Raw genomic sequence first — 15,559 nt, 5'->3', positions numbered from 1 at the left:
TTTTTGAAGTGATTTGATGATGAATGTCATGTACACTTTATGCTCTCTTTGATATTGCAGGGCTCCACACTAACTTTTATTTTAGGTGGCCCAAAGGCAAACATCCGACCTTTTTTAGTGGCCTGATCAGGCCACCAAATTCTTCATTTCTGAAATTTTGGTGGCCCAACGTGCGTTTTTGGTGGCCCTGGGCCACCGGGCCACCGGGCTACTGTTGGTGTCGAGCCCTGGATATTGTATGTGTACATGTAGCTACAGTTGTATCATATGATATTGATAACATTACAAGAAAATAGATGTTACATTTGCTACACCCTGAGAAGTAGTTCCAGCAGTTTCTCTTTTCTTCTCACGTGCACTTTACAGAGCATGTTTCAAATAGCATGTACCAGGTAGTTACAAGTTTTTCTCATTGACTGCAAACCCCCCAGTTCCAGGGAGACCATGATCTCGTGGAGATCCTGTTGCGCTGGCTGCTTGGGTATGTCCCATTGGACTGACTCCAGATGGATATATTTCTGGATTGGTTTAGTCAGAAACTGGAGTGTGTGGGAGGGGACAGAGAAAAAGGAGAAGTTGTCTTAAGTTGACGAGGCAAGATGAAACATTCCCAGTCACTTGAAATCCTCCGTCGGGACAGGTCCTCTATGCTTGGCTTGAAACCTCTCTATCATCCCAAACTTGTTGGAAAGGATAACGGAAGAGGGCTCCATCAGATACATACATTTCTGTCTTGATTCAGTCATTGTGACTCTGACCCAACATATTTGCTAATAGCTTTACAGGCTGTGTGTGTGTTTGTGTTTGTGGTTTACAAGTAAAATTTCATTTTGTTGGAATTCACAATCCAAATATCCAGCGTGCTGTGCCCGCATTTTGGTCATGCTGCTGTCGAGGACCCCACCTCCACGATGACGGCTGGTAAGCCAGCGATAAGAACGTGACGCAAACAGGACAAGGTTTATTCGCCACTCCAGACGGCATATCCGAGCAGGGCATTATGGAATCCGCCAGTCAGGACCTCGAAAATCGCTACGTCCGGGCCGAACAGATTGGGAGCGGGGCCTATGGCACTGTGTTCAAGGCCCGTGACCAGGAGACGGGTCACTTTGTGGCGCTGAAGAGTATACGCATCCCCCAGGGCAACGAGGAAGGCATGCCGCTTTACACCATCCGGGAGATCGCACTCCTCCGACACCTGTGCCAACTGGATCATCCAAACATTGTGAAGTAAGTCTTGTAAATGCATAGACTCTAACAAATTTGAGGTTTCCAGACTGCTTGCCCTAGCACATGTCTTGTCTGGTAGTCTGTCAGAATGGTACCACATTTTGAAACACATGGCGCCAACAAGTCTTGAGAATATCATAAAATACATTTAAAAGAAGGGAGTGATAAGAAAATGGTCAAATACATTTATCAGCCAATAGGATGGGGAGGGAGGGGGGGGGGGGGTGGGTGTTTGACTTTGTGTTATGGCTCCAGTTTTATAGAGCTCTCAACTATGGTCCAGCACCATAGCTTGAAACTTGTTTGCAGTTTCCGTAGAAGCAGCGCAACAATCAAATGAACATTTGACCATCTTTTCTTTTCTTCCCAAAGTAGCAAAGAAAGCAACTTACATAGAATGTTTCTGAGAAGATCTCAAAATTTCAAGTCTAAGAGAAAGAGAGAGAGAAGCTAAAAACAATAGTTAACATGGAGTAGATGGATTGGAGGGGGCAAGCTGTGTAGAAATATCTTGTGTCTAAAGTGCGCAGGTGTTGGCTGTTTCACCACATCATTTTCTGCTCAAAACTTGTCTGGCTATGACATATTATGTATTAATACCAGTTCCTTCCAGGTGAATGATCCTTTTATAGTTTATAAAAAGTATGATGACTGCTTGCTCATTTAGAAGAAGTTTTGTTGTTTGGTCAAATCACTGAGCTGTTTTTGTTTTATGTTTTTCTTGTGTGATTTGAGTGATGATGACTTCATTCTTGTCTCAGTATGTGAAACAGACTTGTTTCCATCACTGAAGTATGAAAGCAACAGTAGTGATAGATGGATTCTCAAGATACTAGAAAGCTGGAAACTTCATGGATTTTAAATTATGTAACCCTGTTTCTGGGACTGCAAAATTCATCAAAAAGAAAAATACCAAAAAGCAATATGCAAGTCATGAAATGTTCCTTCATCAGAATTTTGTGACCGGGTAGTTCCTAATGTAATTTCTTAATCCAACACCATGTCATAAAATCTTCAATTTTTCAAATCTACAAGTATTCCACAGTCTGCGACATGTGCTACAAAGTAGCTACATTGTAACCTGGGGCAACAGAAACTCACAGATTAGCAAATTTAAGGAATGGTCCTCTGCCTGTTCAAAGTGTGGGGCCTGTACCCAAATGGAAGAAATATGTTTAGTTTTAGTGTTTGTGCATTGTACTGTTTTCAGTTGTTCCCAAGAGAAACTGCTAACAAAGAATATATCTCCTTTTTAGGCACATTTTCTTCATCAATAATACTAGTAAAGATGCCTAGAGGGCATGTAATTGTATTTGTTGAGCCGTTTCTATACATAGTATACTTTTGTATTCAAAACAATTTTGTTCCGGAGGTAAAATTCATAATGAGATGAACAATTTGTAGTATTTATAGAACCAGTGGTTGAAATGTTGCTTAGAATGGGTGATCGTTATGAGGGTATTCATCTCATAGTTTTGATTATCACATTGTGATGCTGTATGATGCAATTAGTGTTACTGTTCAAATTTAAAAAAAAAAAGAAGAAAACTATATCCGTTTGTCAAGTTTGCAGGTTGGTGCACAACTTTTGATCTGCTAGTACCAGCAATTAAAGATAAAGTAGCTTAATGACTGCTGCAAATGTTGATGGTACATGTAGTTTGATGACTTGTATAATGAACTGTCTATCATTTGTGGTCTGTGAGGATTTAAAAAAAAAATGTGATTTCAGTTAATGCTTCCCAATTCAGAGGTAATCTCCAGGGAATATGCTCATGTAAGCCTAAAAAATAGAAATACATTTCTGATATACAATTTTGTTAGTTGTATCACAGTAAAAGAACATTTGTGACAGGGGATTTAATATTTGTATGAAAGATTTGTATTTTGATGTTAAACCTTCTTCCTTGACATTACTGGACTATGATGGAGAGATGTGAGGAGATGATTGAAAAATGTGCTCACTTGTGTCAGAGCAGGAGAGGGGGTATACAGTTTGTTATGCGGAAGATGTGTTAATCCAAAAGTTAAAAAAGTTTTGCTCTTGCAGAGGCTTGTTATTCCAAGGGTTTGTTATCCCAATATCTGCAATTCTGAAGGTTCCTTTAGTTGAATCTGTATGATAATTTTTTACTCCGAAGGTTTGTTATTCCAAAGGTTCATTAGTCTGAAAATGAAAGAGGGTTTGATATTCCAAAGATTTTTAAATCTGAAAATAAATGAAATAAGGCTCATAATTCTGAAGGTTCATTAGTATGCATCATCTTTTCATTTTCAGATTAACAAAACTTATTTTTTATTTACAGATCAGCAGTTGCGATCTTCACAAATTAATTTGATTTGTAGAGGGAGACAAATTGAAGAAACTTACACCTGAAAACTTATTTCATTTTTGCATAAATGAATGTTCGGAAAAACAAACATTTTCTCCTTTTTGGATTAAAGAACTACAGAATAATTAACATCATCTGGAGAGGGATGGGGAGGGATGATGGAGTGATGGTGTGTGTGTGGGGGGGGGGGGGGGGAGGGGGCATTCTGACTTAATTCCACTGGGTTAACCAGATCATTGCTTGACCCCAAAATGGCTTTTCCGCGAGTAAAATTGGGTAGAAAATGAAAGCGCACAAATCATAAGCTGTAATCCTTGCCTTCTCAGCTTCAGTATGCTGCATTCTGCTTTGACTTGCACCAATTTGGGCTACTTCTAAAGGTCCCTGTGCTGTACTCTCTCAGGTTCCCAATGCATTCTAATTTCCCATAAGGACAGCAGAAAATTTTTTGAAGTTTTTGCTCAGTCACTGCTGGATGAGAAGACTACTGCAGCTTTTGATGTCACATGTGTAGAATGATGGCCCGTTTCACGGTTAGGCGCCACTTTTTGTCAACCTAGGTGTCAAAATTTCAAGTTCTCTTTTAGAGATCGAATGTCATGATTTTTTATTCCTAAGAATGTGAATTTAATGGAAAATGTAATGCCTGAGCTTAATTATTATTGCAATATTTGATTCCATGAATGATTCTATTGGAGATGAAGGTAATTTTGCTGAAAGATAGTGCTATGATATCTTGGACAGAGCTGAAGCACTATGTGTCCAACAGGTAATTTGAAACTGTATCATGATTAAGTGATATTTAAGCAAACTTGGTGCCAGATTTTGTGTTCTTATTTGGATTTATTGGAAAATTGTACCACTTTGAAGTAAAAATATAGTGTAAAATGGAGTACATGACTTCAAAAAGTTTCTGTTGTTTTACACTTCCTCCTTCAGGATGTGTAATATTTTGTGGAGATAATACTTGTGTTGGGGCACATACACACACTTAATACTAACATTGTGAGTGTCCATCTTTTTACATTTAAAATTTCAGCTGGAAGATATGGTGGATGTGACAAAAAACAGATGTGAACGGACGTTTTACACCTTGACAAATAAACAGCAGAAATAAGGCTAATGATTACCCAATGAATAGTCAGCACAAGTCAGTTCACACTAAGAAACAAATTATGCTTCACAAGAAAGTTTTGTTTCCAGCATAAATGACATCAGTAAAGCCAATAGTGGCGGATGTGACATGTGAACGGAACACCAATTTCCTTGGTATTCTGTTTCGTACACACCTTGCATATAACAAATGATTTTGCATGCAAAACCACCAAGAATACTATATGAACTATAAATACAACTCAATGCTGAAAAGGCCTTATTTGCTGTAAAAGTTATAAATGCCTGAAATCCCATGTGGCGGATGTGACGGATTGAAGATGTGAACGGACATTTTCAATCTTCTCAAATTTATACTAGATAGTTACTGTATAATTCAAACCATGATTGAAATTTTTATTAGCTTACACCACACTGTACAATCAAAGTATAAGGTCTTTTTAGCTGACAACATGTACACTATGTTCATTGGACTCTAAATGTTTTTCAGAGTAAATTGGATCCAACATGGTGGACGTGATGCTGAAATTAGAACAGAATTCCAAATATTCATCTTTATCATCAACTGGTAATTGTCAAGCAGTAGGGCCTACTCTGTTTGCAAGAACCACATAGAACAGTCATATTTTTAGAACACAAATCACTGCACACAAGGGTCCACATATTTTCAAGTTACAATGTATAAATGTAAGAAACTCCTTGTGGATGTGACAAATCAGATATGTGAACAGCCATTTTTTACCTTCAATTGATGTGCAATTGTGGCATCATTATTCATTAACCAGTCAAATCATAGTGTTTTTGTTAGAGCAACTATGCATTCAAGTTGTTGTTGTTGTTTTTTTTCACAGTTAATGATATCCAATGTGGTGGATGTGACATTTTTGTTGTGATCAGAATCCCAAATATGCAAAATCTTACTGTGTTTTCCCAGAGAATTAAAAGGAAAAGGTAGGCCTACAAGTACTGTGAATCTTAGTTTTACTGTACTCTATTAAAGTTAATTGTCCACCTATAGCGTCTGCCTGTGATTAACCTAGAAGTGAAAACTTAGTATAAGGACCAATATTTATAATCCTAATCATGATAGATGAAATGCAGATTATGCAGTCGTGACCCTGTTTTCATTGTCATACATTGGAAATCTATAGTACAGGCAAAAGCTACACTAATGCTCCGATACGTCACCTATCAGGAATCCCCCAAGAAACTTTGTCATGACGGGTAAAAATCACATTTCTAATTTGCTTTAGTTTATGAACATGTGAACTCACAGAATAAACTTTCATACTTATTGACAAACTGAAATACAATTGTGTTCTGAGAAAGAAACATTTTTTCCTCCTTCGTAGTATGCCACCCTTCCACCTCTTCTCTTTGTAAGTCATCACCAATATGAGCCATTCTTTGCTACTGACTGTTCATTTTTAAATGTTTTTGATAACAAGTCTTATTTCACTTTTTGGCTTTATGAGGCTGTTTCAGCAGGGGGCACTGGACATGCAGTATTTCCCAAAGGTTGTTTCCTTCTTGGTCATGTCTTTATAGTTGTGTGTGCAAATACCAATTATATCTCTCCCCCCCCCCCAAAAAAAAAAAAAAAATAAATAAATAAATAAATAAAAATAAAAATTAAATAAAAAAAAAAATAAATAAATAAATAAATAAAAAATAAGGCATTTAACTAAATTATCACTTCTTTTACCAAAATCTCTTTTAATCATGCAGACATAGCTGTAATTGTTTCATTAGAAATTGACAGTATGGACCTTGAACACAAAATTAATCTGATCTGCAATAAGGGTTATTGATATGCCACAGTGGTCCAGTTTGCCCATGCACCTGCATTCGTTTTACCTGACCAACAAAAAAAAAAAATGGACCTCCCCACCCCACCCCACCCCACCCAATAAAAAAAAAAAAAATAATAATTAACATTTTTTCAGGAAAGGTAGGGATTTCTGAAGAAAGTTACTAGAGGCCTCTTTAGCTTCAACCAGATCCTATCCTGTATTACTACAGAAAAATCTTGGGACATACTTGTATACTTATTGCAGAGATGGGATTAGCCAAAGTTTAGATCACTTTTAACCCACTTTGTACCTGTTGCTATTTAGGATTAGAACCAGTACCGTTGGGCAGAAGCTCGGTAGTCTGGTGGATACTTTAGCCCATGGACTTAGCCTGTCTAGTGTAATCAAGACCAGTAAATTGGTTGGAATCTATCCCAAGTTGAATGCCTATGATTTTGTCATGGCGACTACTAAAACACTGCATAACCAGTGTTTGTAATATGTTGGAGGCTAATTGTTCAATCAGCTGCAGTAAAATAATTTACAATTCAATTTATTTTTTTTCACCCCTGAATCTTAGTTAACCATGCCAATGATTGTGGATCATTTCGCACTGTGTTCAAGTCTTGTTGCAGCGTAGTGCATTAGGGAACTAATACTGAAAAATGCTATGCATTTGGGAGATACACTCTGTGTCCGTTCACACCCAAAAATGTCACATCCACCATATATTTAATCATTGTTAAAACATATCAAATACATGGTGCAGCAAAGGTTCAATCAATGCAATCAAATAACATTTATATTCTTTTGCCTTTATGAGATTAATCATCTGGAAAATTGATTAAAATATGTAGAACATCAGCTTTCACAGGTAAAGTGACAAGATCATGCTACATCCTCACTGTGAATAAGTATTTCAATGTAAAATTAAGGTAAATATGATGTATGAGTGGGTGTCTGATATCTAGATATCTTGGTAATGACATGCTTTAAAAAAATCTAGACATACTTTGTCCCCCAAAATAAGTTGTCCCTAGATTTTACTTGATATTCATTGAAATGTCCGTTCACATCTGAAAATGTCACATCCACCAGGGCATTTCAAGCATTTTCGAAGTTTTTCAAATTTTTAGTTTCATAGTAATGTCAGTATCAATGGCATTTGTAAGCTTAGTATAGAGTCTAAAATGTCTGAAGATTCGCAGTCAATCAGGCCAGTATTTCACGAGATGTACACCAAAATGTGTCTCTTACAAGAAATGCTGGTGGATGTGACATGTGTGAACGGACACCATGTTATTTGACATAAAGAAAGCATTTGAATTTCAAATGCTGAATTGTTTTGGAGGGATGGACACCCAACTGTGTATCATTGATTTATGCAAAAAAATTTAGAAATAAGCTTAACCATTAAAGAGTTATAGTTATATAAAATTTTGCTGGATGTGACAAAAATGTGAACGGACATTTAAATTTTGTTTTCATATTACTGTCATTTCATCAGATGGAACTGAAGCACAAACAAACTTTCTACAGTTACTCATACAAAGCTATACTTCACTCTTACATTATTTTCCTGACACTTGCCTTTGTTTTCTTACGTACACAACCCATATAGGAAGATGCTTAAATGTGAACGGACAATGTCACATCCACCAAGAGAATTTTGGGGTGGAAAAAAAGAATCAAAAAGGAGTTGAAACTTTTTGACTCTGATATGATTCATTATGGCCACTCATTCACTACACATAAATATGTTCAGTTAACTCAAAGCCAGATATGTTAAAGAATGGCAAAGTTTGCAAAAAAGGGATGTTTGCCAGGTTGACACCCAGTAGGTCAGATTTGGGCACATCTTGCTTCACTGTGACCAAATGCTTTGGAGTTGCATTTTCGTTATGCTATGGGAGGTAGACCCCATGGGGGTCTAACATATGCATAGCAAAACATTTCATGAATCTACTCTTATTCTGTGTAGCAGACTGAAAACTGAAAAAAATGAAAAGTGGCGCCTAACCGTGAAACGGGCCTGATACACAAGAAAATCTAAAGAAAATTTAACACATTTTCACTTTTCTCGCAACATAAAAGAACACTGGACTTCCCTCTTTCAGAAGGCACTGGGGCGTAATGTTACCCATAACATACGTCAGTGACAAGTCATGGAGATGTGTGGGTTTTTTTCACACAATAAAATTTTGTGAAATTCTTTGTGTATTTTCCTTTTGGATATTGTTCTACACGTGTGACGTCACACACTATAGTAGTCATCTCATCCAGCAGTGACTGTGCAGATATGAAAATTCATAACTTTTGAACAGATTGTCAGATTTTCTTCGAACTCTCACTGACGTGTTCTACTAATATTGCTGCATTCACTCAATTTACATACAATGGAGGTGGACTTGTCCTTTAATAACGAATAACTTTCATTCAGTACTTCCTGTGACCAGTGTATTAGGAAAGTGGTTATATTTATTTATCTAACTTTTGATGTCAAAAATATTTTGCTCAGATGGGATACGAGGGAAATATGAAACCCAGAAAGTACCAGTAGGAATGCTTATCTGGGGTAGCAAATGTTCATGAGGTAGCAGAGAAACTAGGCCTAAGTATAATACAAAGTAGGCAAAAGTGTTTGGTAGATCCATGTAGGTACGTGTATGTATTTTGTAATGGAAAATCCCATGTTTGTAAAAACGTTTTCTTTGTGGGGGGGGGGGTGGGGGAGGGGGTAGTAGAGAAGAAATTGTTTCTTCAGTGACCCATTCTGTTTTTTAGATTGATTGCAGTGTATATTCATGACAACATGTATCAGATATTACAATAAATGCTCACAATCTGAGCAAAACAAAAACAGAAAACCACAGAATGAAACAAAACAAAACATGTAAAACACCTATATAGATGTCTGGAATTGGAAGTGCTTTGCACAATTTGAATAATACATGTGTAGATGGAATTTCTTTTGGAAAAAAAAAGCAGTCACAAAAGCAACAACAGCATGGTATAATTTTGAGTAATAAAATGGAATGATACAAATATTACAACCTTTCCAATGTATTTCCAATGTTGTAATTGAGATGAGAGTTCAATAAAGTCATCCTTGTCATGTAATTGTATACTTTTCTTTACTGCACTGCCTAAAAGTTGACCCCCTAAATGATTTCTGCCTTTAACAAAGTGAACTCATAATTGAAAGTGGTATTAAGGATTATAAATTGCTGAGTTTGAAATGAACCAGAGACATGATTTTTGTAACATTTTTGTGTTAACAAGCTTGTGTCAGGTTAGACTACACAATATTTTCCGTCGGGTCCCACTATCACTATGGATTGCCTCCAAGTTTTGTTTCGACCTATTACGTTGCTGATTCAGGAGATATACTGTAATGTGAAAGAACCTAGCGAGGTATACCGTACTCATCTTCTATCATGTACTGTAAAAGTGAATATTTTCGCGCGACTAATTTTTCCCGCTTGGCCGGGTAAGAAGAGGTTCGCATGTTTTTAATTCCGCGGTATCAAGACATCACGCACAGGAACATATGGCAAGCAAAAATAGCTTTTATTTTTGCGCTGGTTTCTGGTTGCGCGAAATGCGCAAAAATTTCAACACCGCGAAAATTTCCACTTTCACAGTAGCATGCAGAGCTCAAGTATGGATGGGTGGTCCATCTTGTGCAGTTCAGTTGACAGGGGTATTTAGTAACCAGAGTTTAAAGGGACTCTACAGTACTGGTTGAGGTGAGGAGTCAGGTTTATAACATTTTCTGGTGAGATAATGAGAAACCTCTTATGAAATAGGAAAGAGCATGTAAATTCAAGAAGGATTAATTGTTTATTTGATGAAAATTTACCTTGACATGGCTGAGATATCCAAAAAAAGCGATCCTAATAAAGTTGACAGGCCACGGCTTTTATTAGGATCTCTTTGTTTTTCCTTTTTTTTTTTATATATCTCAGTCATTTCAAAACCGACTTTCAACAAATAAGCTTCAAATAAGGCTCAGGTGAGTTATTGTGATCACTCTTCGTCCGGCGTCCGGCGTGCATCGTGCGTAAACTTTTTACATTTTCATCTTCTCCTTGAAAACCCCATAACCGATTTTCACCAAACTTGGCAGATGGCATCCCTAGGGGGATAGGATCCCAATTTTATCACATGGGCACCATGCCCCAGCTGTAAACCCTCCAAATTATTAAAGGAATCTTATTAAAAAAATATGTTCATCTTCTTCTTGAAAACCCCATGACCGATTGTCACCAAACTTGGCAGGTAGTGTAGTACTGTATCCCTAGGGGGATAGGATCTCAATTTGTTCAAATGGGCACCATGCCCCACCTGGGGGTCTCAGGGGGGCCCAACCCCCCCCCCCCCCAAAAAAAAAAAAAAAAAAAAAAAAAAAAAAATTTAAGGAATCTTCAAGGTAAACTTGCGATACTCGGGTGAGAACCCGGGTCTTTTGTTTATTTTTGTCAGAGAAAGTGTTGCCATGGTAACCACAGTTTTTCCAAAACCTTGTGGAGTGAACTACTTCTACAATATTTTAGCAATTCATTTCAAATTTGGTATACATGTACATTACAGTATTTGTGTAACGATCTATAGGTGTAGTTATGCAAGACACTCTTTGTGGTTGTACCTGACAAGATGTTGCCATGGTAACTGCATATTTTCTTAAAAATCTTGTCTCGTGAACTACTTCCACAATTATTGAGAAGCAATTGAAACCAAATTTGATGGACATTATGGCATTGGGGTCTAGATGTGGAAGGCCTGATTTTTGTGTTTGCCAGACAGTGTTTCCATGGTAACCGCAATTTTACCAAAACCCTGTGAAGCTTATGACTTCCACAGCATTTTGAGGTCAAATTTAGATTTATGTTTTGTAGGTGTACTATATATATATGCAAGACACCATTGTGTTTATAGTATAAAAATAGCATTGTCATGGTAACCACACAGTTTTGTATCAAACTGATAGAGGCATTTAAGCTATCAAGATCAAATTTGATGCATGGAAGATCTACAGTACTGTATAGACCTGTGTATTTGTGAAAATTGTCCTTTGTGTTTTTACCCAACAAACCCTAGTTCAATTCTTTTTCATATGAGTCTGAGCTGCTTGAGTGGGGATATTAATCACCTTCAGTGATAGTTCCCATATGTCTTGTTTTTGGTTTTGGTATCTTTTTTTAGCCAAATGTGGTCTTCAGTATAGGTTATCCTGCTATTTGAATTAGGCTAAACAAGCAGAAATGCACATTGATTTGAGCAATGTGCATAGCCATTCCCATTCATCGCATTTACAAAGTAGAAAAACTAGCAACATAGTTGAGTGGAAGTGTTCACATTCTTCTTTGTTTTTGTTTTTCTCACTGACCTGATGACATACATTCCGCAGGTAATGTTGTGATAATGATACAGACACAAAGAACAGTGCTGTAGCTATAGGGGCAGCTATTCACATAAATATTCCGGATGTTATACCCCTCTTTTTTGTGCAGGTGCCTTGCCCTCGTTGGTTATAGTTATATCATGTTATCAATTTCTTTGAAATGATAACAATACTGCCAGGAAATATTAGAGCCAATTTAATGACATTTGCAGAGAGAGAGATAATATTTCAGTGCACAATATGACCAAAGGTGGTATGTTAAATGCTACTTGAACATAGTGCTGATGGGGGAGACATAACACATACAGACATAAAGAAAAAAATAAGAGATAGAATCAATACAGTAGAAGATGTCACAATTGTGAAATAGATCAAAATGAAATGATGAGAAGGGGTATCAAGTAACATCACAATCTGTAGTAGTCTTCTCCTCAAGCAGTGACTGTACAGAAAGTTTAAAAATTCAGAACTTTTGAATGGATTGTCTGATTTTCCTAAAACTTTCTCTTCTTTGTTCTACTGATATTGTTATATTCACTCAATCCACATGTATATTGAACTTGTCCTTAGATATTTCATGTAAGTAGTTCTAATTATCTTGCAAACTCAACCAAAACTATACCATCCCTCTAATGCTGTCCTGAGAGTTACAGGTCATAGTTATTTGTTTTATTGTCCCTTATCAAAGTCGGTTCTTTTTTTTTTCTTCAGATTGACATCTCACTGTGATTGTTAGCCAAAGAACAAGATGCGAGAAAGATAGAATGAAAAATGAATGATAAAACAAGTATATTGCAAGGGGGAACGACCGCAAAGCTTCAAGCTATTCAAACATTGATCATGGGGCTACAATAGCTCCATGCTTTGACTGATGCTGTGCATATGGAAGTGACATACAGGCGGAACTGCCCCATACATTAGACTGTCAGCATACTGTGGTCTTGTTCATTTAATAGCAGAGTGGTAAAATAAATACTCAAAAGTGATATCGATGTTGATGTAGACCAAAAAAAAAAATGAGGACTTTGAGCTATGTATACAACAGCTTTTACCACGTTACTGTCCTTCTGGTGTTTGAGAGCAGAAAAGCATGATATTTTTGCAGGGTTTGTATTTCATGACTTGGCTCACATCCTCCATTTGTCGCTGCAGGTTCAGTTCTGTAGTTTCCTGTCCTTGAAGTGTCATAAAATTTTATGCCCACAGACTCCGTAACGGTGAATCCTGATTCCACCACCCTCTGCTGGGATATTTCCGTCCACCCATTATCATGCAATGACTGTCCACAAAACAATATGTAGGCCTATCATTCAAAGTCATACATAGCAGCTTTCTACTCTGTGGAAGACTGCCTGGTGTTTGAATGTATGACCCAGTAACTGCAGTTCCATACCATTTGCTACCTGCCGTCCATTCAGGAGTCACGGTTCAGAGTTTGAATTTATTGCACGGTGCTTTTCTCATTATACTGTACGCCCCACATGATTGCATGCATGGCTCTTTGCTATATCACATCCCCTACACATATAAACTTGGCCTTTTTCTTTTAGCGAACAAAGCCATAAAACTTACCCGAGCTCTTGGGAGAAAAGGGAGAGTTTGATGCAGTAGTACTCTCCTCTGGCTTTTACACACATTGCTGTGAGATTTATTCCAAGATAATATTCCACATGAAAGCCCATAGGGCCAACAGAAATTCACAGTAGAGCTTGTGGTCCTTCTAAAGAGTGTGAAAGACTGGGGCGGGAAGATCGCTACACAGCTCAGCTTCCGGAAGTAGCACTGCGATGCCAACGCCAGCCACTTCAACATTATCTGCAGCTGGGAATGAGCTTTCATGTAAATAAAGCGTCACGACTGTTGTGAAAGAATGACCAAACGTTAGTGTTAATGATCCCTTGCACGCTAGTTTTGGTTTTCATGTATCAGTTGAGCAGCGGACAGCATTGATTGAAATGAGAACGGTACAAATTACATAGAATTATCATCTAGCTTGCTTTAGGCTCAACGGGGAAGTATATTCAAGGTAATGTTAAAGTCATAGCAGAAGATGCAACATGGCAAAATTATGCTGACCAGTGTTTATAGATTCTGGGCATTATTGTTTATTGAAAGGTTGTATTTAAAAAAAAGCAATGATGTTATTTGTGGTGGATGGGTAATGCTTTATGATACATCCCTCTCTATGCATTTGGACACAGAAGTGCTCTGCAGTCAACAGGTAACCTAGCCTTTGTCCAAGGCTTACTCTAGTAATTGTAAGAGTGGCGAGCAGAGGGTCATCAGGTATAAAGGCAGAGACAAGTCAACAGCAAGAGGCAAGTCCCTGGGAGATTGTCTTTTGAATCCCATCATCCAAATTTGCTAACTTCCACCTTTGCATCACCAAATTTTGCTGCCAGCATTTGGTCTTTGCCTTGTGCGATCCCCTATAAAATTGCTACACCCTCACTGTCTTCACTTACCACAATTCACAAATACTATGAAAAAGCTGTAGAGCCTGGTAAAAAAAAAAAATAAATAGATAAATGGGGGATCCTGTTTTAGAGCAACAGATACCTAATTGCTGTATACAAACTAATCATCCGTGCAGTGCAGATTTGGATAAAGAAAACAAGAATATTAATTCTATTTATCTTTTATCCTCAGAGCTGTGACATACGTGTTAAATGTTATGTGTTATTTTGCAGCCTTGAGTCTGTCTTGAAGACCTAATGCTACTTTGATTTGAGGTTCTTATGCGGGGATACAGTGTGTGATTTCACAAACTCCTGCCCAAATCAATAATTAGTACTATTGAGTAGAAAAGATTGTTGGACTATAGCCTGGCTGAAGTGTGGGAACCAGAGAGAAATGGCAGCTACATATAATATGTGCAAGATGTTCAGAAACATGCTCACTGAAGTTTAAAATAGTAAATGATGTCAAATACTCAATGAGGTATGACATACATTTGTACTAGAGTGCTGCCACATTTTAATTTTTTTGGCTATCATGAATGCCTGGCTACTGATGCGTGATCTTTTGATCCATTGATGCTTGCCAAGCTCTTGAATGCTTGAGGTTTTCGAAAGTAGCTTTAGGGTCCTGATCTGAGACTTCCATCTCTCACGGCATGTTGGCATTTCAAACTTCAAATTGATAATTATTGCATTGAGTTGTTTTTATTGGAACTGATTGACAAAGTGCCCTTTATCAAAGTAAATAAACACTGATTATTAAATGGTGTTAAGAGTGATTAGCCATGATAAAAAATCATGGGTATACATACAATTTACTCAGGTGGGATTCGAACCCATGACCTCCTGATTGATAGACATCAGTTGTTAAATCCTTTAGACTATACTGAGGTTCTGCCCCATAGCCAGTGATGATTCTGATGATTCTCATCCAACTTGTAGCAGTGGATTCTGCATATATATTCATTCAAAAATAATACCAACTTTTGTCTTTGGATTTAATGTGGATAGTAAATGTGACCCGCAACAACAAAATGATCTGAAAGTCGGGGGGGGGGGGGGGGGGGGTTTCTTCCACCTCCATGATTTTCTGAAAATGACATGACATTATTCCCTTACTCTTTCACTTTCATTTCATATTTATATAACACGACTCATAAAAGTACTCAGTTGCAGAGATATCGATGACTACATTAATGCATGTTGAGTAGTTAAGGAAATCAGCAT

General features: G+C 37.4%; 1 protein-coding gene across 1 annotated transcript in view; it reads left to right on the top strand.

Moving 5' to 3' along the window:
* LOC140237916 (cyclin-dependent kinase 4-like) overlaps nt 1–15,559 on the top strand; it is a 38,434-nt gene that overhangs the window by 8,957 nt on the left and 13,918 nt on the right. Inside the window, exon 2 of the mRNA XM_072317847.1 lies at nt 860–1,230. Within this exon, the coding sequence (XP_072173948.1) occupies nt 1,001–1,230 (230 nt within the window). The 5' untranslated portion in view covers nt 860–1,000. The remainder of the gene's footprint in view (nt 1–859; nt 1,231–15,559) is intronic.

This window comes from Diadema setosum, chromosome 14 (assembly GCF_964275005.1).
Source record: "Diadema setosum chromosome 14, eeDiaSeto1, whole genome shotgun sequence".
NCBI lineage: Eukaryota > Metazoa > Echinodermata > Echinoidea > Diadematoida > Diadematidae > Diadema > Diadema setosum.
The sequence above is the reverse complement of the archived record's forward strand: the minus strand, read 5'-3'. Positions and strand labels throughout refer to the sequence as shown.